This window comes from Neophocaena asiaeorientalis, unplaced genomic scaffold (assembly GCF_003031525.2).
Source record: "Neophocaena asiaeorientalis asiaeorientalis breed wild unplaced genomic scaffold, Neophocaena_asiaeorientalis_V1.1 scaffold556, whole genome shotgun sequence".
In the NCBI taxonomy this organism is placed as follows: domain Eukaryota; kingdom Metazoa; phylum Chordata; class Mammalia; order Artiodactyla; family Phocoenidae; genus Neophocaena; species Neophocaena asiaeorientalis.
In genome coordinates, this window is record NW_020171832.1 from 1196423 (window position 1) to 1203270 (window position 6848).

Below are 6848 nucleotides of genomic sequence, written 5' to 3' on the forward strand. Positions count from 1 at the left end.
CCTGCATCGGCAGGCGGACTCTCAACCACTGCGCCACCAGGGAAGCCCTGTCAGGATCTTTTAAAATACTAACTCCGACTTAGTATTCATACCCTTCCAAGCATCGGACCTGCTGATGTTCGATCCTTATGCTCTCATTCAAGTCACTGGTGATCATATTAAACAGGAGAGGATCCAGGTCAGAGCCCTGTGGCTTACTCCTAGAGTGCCCCTCCCATTGACATTAACTCATCAGTGCTACCCTAGGGATGTCACAGAACCATATTGGGAGCCATCTATGTGGATGTTTAGCCCACATTTCTGTGTCTTTCCCATAAACTTTTCATAGACACCGTCTGTCAGGTGACTCACTCAAACTTTTCCTGTGTGTTTGATTTAGGATTTCTCTTCCCTTTTGTTTATGTTCTGCATATTCCACATTCTTGAATGAATGCTGACAATACATATCTTCAGAATCTTTTTCCTCACAGTGTTTTCTCCAGAAAAAGCAGTCACCTCCTTTTTATCTAGATTCACCAGTTGTTAACATTTTTGCCATGGTTGTGCTTTCTCTCTCTCCCTCAGTGAAACCATTTGAAAGCAAGTTGCAGACATGATGGAACTTGTCCCATAAGGACTTCCTAGTGTACTTCCTAAGAGCAGGGATATTTTCCTACATAGTCACATTAATATCACAGCTAATAAATTTAATATTTTTACAGTAATATCTAAAATCCAGTTCATATTCATATTTATCTTCTGAAAATATCCTTTGTAGCTGTTTTTTGCCCAGTCTAAGGTTCAGCCCAGGATCACACACTGTATTTAGTTGTCATGTCTCTTTAGTCTCCTTTAATCTAGACTTTTACCCCACTTTATGTTTAATTTTTGTCTGTCATGACACTGCCATTTTTGAAGAGCCCAAGCCACTTGTCTTAGAGAATGTCCCACAGTCTAGATTTGTGTTTCCTTGGTAGATTTAGTGTGAACAAGAAGGTGACGGTGTATACTGCTTCCTGTTGTGTTGCATCAGGAGACTCACAGTGTCCGTCTGTCCTAGAACATTATCACATCTAAGATAATTAATAACCCCTTAGCATCATCTAATACCCAGACCATATTAAGAGTTCCTTGATTGTCTCAGTGGTGTCTTTTTTCAATAGATGATCTGTTCGAATCAGGATTCAAATGGTTCATATATTGCGTTTGTTTGTTATATCTCTTATGACTCATTTATTTTATAACAGTCTAGAACCCCACCCCCATTTTTTCCCCTTTACTCCATTGATTTGTTAGAGTAACCAAGTCATTTATCCCATTTTTAACGTTCCACGTTCTGGATTTGTCTGCTACAATATTTTTCTTGTTTGAAAAAAATTTTTTTAATGTTTAGACCAACTTTACTATCTTAGGAAGTTGGGTATTCATTTATCCTTCTGCCTGTATGAGGTTCTCACCCAGCCATGATTATGAATTAAGGTTATCTCTATAGTACTGTTAATATGGAAGACACAGGTATAAAATGTTGACTAACTCCAAGGTGTTAGGTATTTAAATAAATTCCTAATGTTGGCCTTTTGGGAGGGGCCTTTTTCTCCTATAAGATAAAAAATAAGGGAAAAAACCTTGTTGATTAGTAGTCAAATTTAACTTGCCTCAGTTTTGGTTAGGTTCTCCCAGCAGTACCTGCATGAATAGATGGTACATCTATAGTACAGGATAGTGACTATTTAGCCAGATTTGTGTGGTGCCATGTTTAGACTCACTGCTTTTTGATGGATTGTGTCATATTTGGAGGATGTAGGCTTTTAGAAATTAGGAGTCTGTTTAATGTTCTCTATATAGTAGCTTGAAATAGTAAAATAATGAGTAAATATTTCTAAATAATGTTCCCATAAACACTTTGTGTTAAATCTTATTAAAATTTTAATATAAAATTAAGAACCAAATAAAAAATTTCCAGTGGTTATATCTTCTTTAAAATGTTTAGAGAATTTGACATGCTTAATTTTAATGTGAAAATGGTAATAAAATGTTATATTTTTCTCCTTGTAAATCAACAGACATCAAAATTCACAAGTCCTTCAGATATTCCAGTAGAATTTATAAGAAGGAATGTTAAACTACGAGGACGACTACGCCGAATAACCGAGAATGGTTTAGAGATTGAACATATTCCCATTACTTTACCTATTATATCTTCATGGAGAAGTAAGTAAGGTGCAAAAATAATAACACTAAATAACTATTTTAATGTTCCTTTATTAGAAGTTATTTTAAAAATAGCAAAAAAAAAGTCATTTTAATTTTTAGTAACTTTCCATTGTCTATGAGGGAAAGTCCAAATTCTTGACTTACATACAAGAACTATTTAATTTGGCTCTAGATTTCTTTTCTTCCTTCCCTCCTTTTCTCATCCAACCACTCAGTCGTTCATTCAGGCATTCAAGCATTTATTCCACAAATATTGAGCACGTGTTATGTTCTAGGTCCTATGCTAGCCATACGTGCGGAGTGAAATAAACAAGACCACTCTACCCCTTGGAGCTTATAGTACAGGTGGAAGATGGGCAACAGACAAATGAAAAATTGTCCTAAGAGCTATGAAGAAGAGGGTCAGGGTATAGGATGAGAATTATTGGAGGTTGTATGAAGGGCAAACCTACATATATAGTAGTCAGAGAAGGCCTCACTGAGGAGTTGCTATTTAATCAGATACCCGAAGAATGGGAGGGGGCTGGCTAGGAAGGATATGTGTGGGGATGAGTTGGCTCTTTTGGTAAGCACGTGAAGGCTCGTCTGGCCAGGGCATAGGGAGAAAGGGGACAAGAGACACCAAAGGAGGCTGGAGAGCTGGGCAGAGTCCATAGCTTTGCTGCTGCAATTCCCATTTCTCCCTGCTTCATGGCAAAGCCCCCAGCCACACAGACATGCCTGCTGCTTCCATGTGTTCTCATGCCCTGGGCATAGTTCTTTGCCCAGAGTGACTTGGCTCCTGTGGATTCTTTAGGATCTAGCTCAAATGTCAGCTCTTCTGTGAAGCTCTCCTTAACTCCCAAGCAGAATTAGCCTCTTTCTTTCCTGTCCCCCAAGCAATTTATACACACTGCAATTAAAGTACTGAAACACATTTTCCTGTAATTATATATCTAGGTTTATATCCTTCTATTAAACTGTGAGCCCCTGGTGGGCAGGGAACTTTTCTTATCTATCTCATTATTCACAGTCCCTAGAAAAATAATTGTTAGCCAGCAGAGACTTGGCAAAATTTGTCAAATGAATTAACTGAGTTATATTTAAAGATCTTCTTAATATTATTTTACTGTTTTGAAGAAAGGGATTCTTATTTCTTTAGCCTCAGATGAATGAATATCACTCTGTTCAATTAGATAGGGCTGCAAAGGAATAAGATTAATTTTTTTTCCCCAGACATACCTGAAATGATTGACTTCTTTAACAAATCAAACAGTATTTTTCCCTAAAGAAAGATACCTGAGATGTTTATTTGGCCATTTAATGGCCATTTAATGGCCATTTCAGCTCTAAGCATGGTTTATACTTCATGAGTCCTCTACCTTCTTAGTTGTTGTAATAAAGCTACAATAATTTAAATCTCTCCTGTCTGAAATAGTGATGATTCTTTAGTGCTTAGACAGCAAGGTCATCACTTGTGATTGTCCAGGCTGTACATCGCACAACTTCAGGGATGGTATTCAGTGGGAATCTGCCCCAGAAGTCGAGCAATGCCACAGCACTCTAATTGCCATATACACATATTGTTATTAATGGGTTTCACATCAAATAAAAATGTTTATCAAGTTGGTACGAGCAATCAAAATTTTAGAGCTGAAAGGAAACTTACTTTTCTCCCCCACTTATTTAAATATTTCCTATAGAATTTAAAGGCCATGTATGAAGCCATCTACCTAACAGTTGATGAAATCAAAGGTAGAAAACAGATTTTCTGCTACCCAGTCCACAACTTTATGTATACAGATGCAAAAGTTAAAGAAACAGACATGTCTTATTCGTCCCAACAGATGATAACCAGTACAAATGTAACGGTAGTGTTAATACTTTTTGTAACTGACATAAATTGTTGATGTTAAAGAGATCATTTTGCATTTTCATTTGTTAAACCTGTTTGCTTATAAAATGGTTGTAGAACTAGAAGTTTGCTTTCCAAGCACTATTTTGACTGATATAATAAGATGTTACAGCATAATCTTTTTCATTTAAAAATAGCTGTTAATTGAAAGCTCCTTATTTTCCTTTCACTATTTTTACTACCTGGCCTGTAAGATAGAGATGGACTTTTATTTTTTTTATTTTTTAAATTAATTTTTTTGGCTGCGTTGGTCTTTGTTGCTGCACCCAGGCTTTCTTTAGTTGTGGTGAGCAGGGGCTACTCTTCATTGCGGTACGCGGGCTTCTCGTTGCGGTGGCTTCTCTTGTTGCGGAGCACAGGCTCGAGGTGCGCAGGCTTCAGTAGTTGTAGCACATGGGCTCAGAAGTTGTGGCACGTTGGCCCTAGAGCATGTGGGCTTCAGTAGCTGTGGTGCGTGGGCTCAATAGTTGCAGCACGTGGGCTCTGGGGAGTGCGGACTTCAGTAGTTGTGGCGCGCAGGCTCAGTAGTTGTGGCGCATGGGCTTAGTTGCTCTGCAGCATGTGGGATCTTCCTGGGCCAGGGATCGAACCCATGTCCCCTGCATTGGCAGGAGGATTCTTAACCACTGCGCCACCAGGGAAGTCCCAGGGATGGACTTTTGATTTTATTGTAAGGAAGGCTAGGATTCAGGCTCCCCAAGTTAAGGCCATTCTAACCAAAAAGATTTAGCTCAGAAAACTACATCAGAGTAGAGTCTGTGTGGTGTAGTAGAATGTGTATTGGCGTGGAGAGCTTGTGTTCTATTTCTAGTTTTGGCTTATGGTTTCCACCACCATCAAATAAGAGAATTATAATATTTCCAAGACTCCTTCCTCATGACTATTCTGTGATATCCCTTCCTTCCATGCTCTTTGGTGTGTATGATGAGGAGGCAAACACACACAGAGCTGAAAATTTTTATGAAGCGGAACTCTTAGGACACTTCATTTCTTCAATAAATGTTTAGTGAATGCCTGCTGTTTTGTCACAGTCTCAGTATATAGTGGCAAACAATGGATGTGATCCTACAGTAGTCACAAAACCTGCAGTCTAGTGAGGATATTACTCAAAGTTTCTTCTATCCAGGGATGGTAAAAAATAATCTTTTTGATGTATGTGATACTCCTGTCTCGTGAAATTGTCCATTGTCATGAATTCACTTATAATGTTTTCTAAATTGAGGGTATAAATCAGTTGTTTTTCTATCATGTACTATCTTTATAAAAACCTTAAGAATATTTAGTTATGAAGTTTCCGACCCATCTGATGGAACAGAAATATAGCAAACTCCTTAGTGGTGATTTGCTTCCATATTCATCTTATGTCTGCCATTTTTTCCAGTTGCCCATGGTCTTTCCCTTACTTGACATACTCACTTCCTCTTCCTCCTCCTGCCTCTCTGTTCATTCTGCAAAACCCAAGTCCTGCTCTTGGGCTCTTCCACTGGAGCCCATGTTGCTGTCCCCTTATAACCTTTGGCATCATCTGTGTCATCCAGTACAGTATGAATGAGGCTTTTTTAAAATATGTGCATAAAAGATTTGTTGAAGAGCTGGTAAGATAGAAGGATTCACACAAAGCTAAAGTTAGACATCATAAGCATTAAAAGTTGCATCTCCTTTTTCAAAAAACCTCAACTGTTTGGGCAGAAATATATGATGTATATAACTAACCTTATTCAGTAGATTAGTTCTTGGAAGATTTATTTTTACATTTTTATTGGCCGCATCATATTTTAAATGCTTAATGGGGAATTGCTAATTTTAAAGGAATCCCAATGACCTTTTGTGAAGTGAAGAATTAGGACATTAATACTTCAGGTTGATAGTGTTGACTTAAATTCATGTTTTTGGTCCCAAAAATTTTGGTCTTAAAGACTAGAGGATGTTTTATTGGAAGACAGCTGGTGTTGATGGCAGCATTAAAGGATTGAAGAGAGACCTCAGAATCTTCAAGCTTCCCTCAACTCATTATGTACCAATGATTTAAATTCATCTAGTCTTTATTATATGTTCTGCCTTAATCTAATTTATGTATTTACTGTGTCACAGATTTTTCTAAGGAAATAATCCTACTTACACCTTTTGATACTTATCGAACTGAAACTCTAGGACAGGTTTCAAGAACCCATGCCCTAAATAAAATGTTTTTCTATCATCAGATAATATTGTGGCAAGCTTCTAGGATATCTTCCTGAACTCAAGTATTACTTTTTCCCTAGTAATTAAATGAACTTAACTTTATACTTTCAGCTACTTGTATAAGAGTTTAACATATGTTAAATGTATAATTTCTTTCAAAAAAGTCATTAAGATTTTTTTTTGTCAGCCATTATCCTTTATGGAAAGTTATAAACTTTTTCTGCAATAAAATCCTGTTATTAAAGTTTAATTGGTTAAAATTTTATCAAGAGTTTGCCCAGACTTTCTTATCACTATGTTACTTGGGTAATAAATTGATAAAATCCTGTCTGGAAGTCAGTTTTGTAAAATGTATATTAAAAAAATAATGTTGATATTAATCAATATTTATTGAGATGGGAAAATATCCTCAGTACATTAAGTGAAAACGCAGTTTATACAGTCCTGTTGGTCGTAGGAGCTTATATTATTGAACGACATATCTTGTAGCATTACGTGTATGTGTGCAGAGAAATAAATCTGGCAGATTTTTTTTTTTTTTTTTTTTTTTTTTTTTTTTTTTGCGCGGGCCTCTCACTGT

General features: G+C 37.0%; 1 protein-coding gene across 2 annotated transcripts in view; it reads left to right on the forward strand.

Moving 5' to 3' along the window:
• MISO1 (mitochondrial inner membrane subdomain organizer 1) overlaps nt 1–6848 on the forward strand; it is a 21910-nt gene that overhangs the window by 8374 nt on the left and 6688 nt on the right. For both annotated transcript variants that reach the window (XM_024741310.1, XM_024741318.1), the window contains one exon: nt 2043–2190. In XM_024741310.1, coding sequence (XP_024597078.1) covers nt 2043–2190 — 148 coding nt within the window. The remainder of the gene's footprint in view (nt 1–2042; nt 2191–6848) is intronic.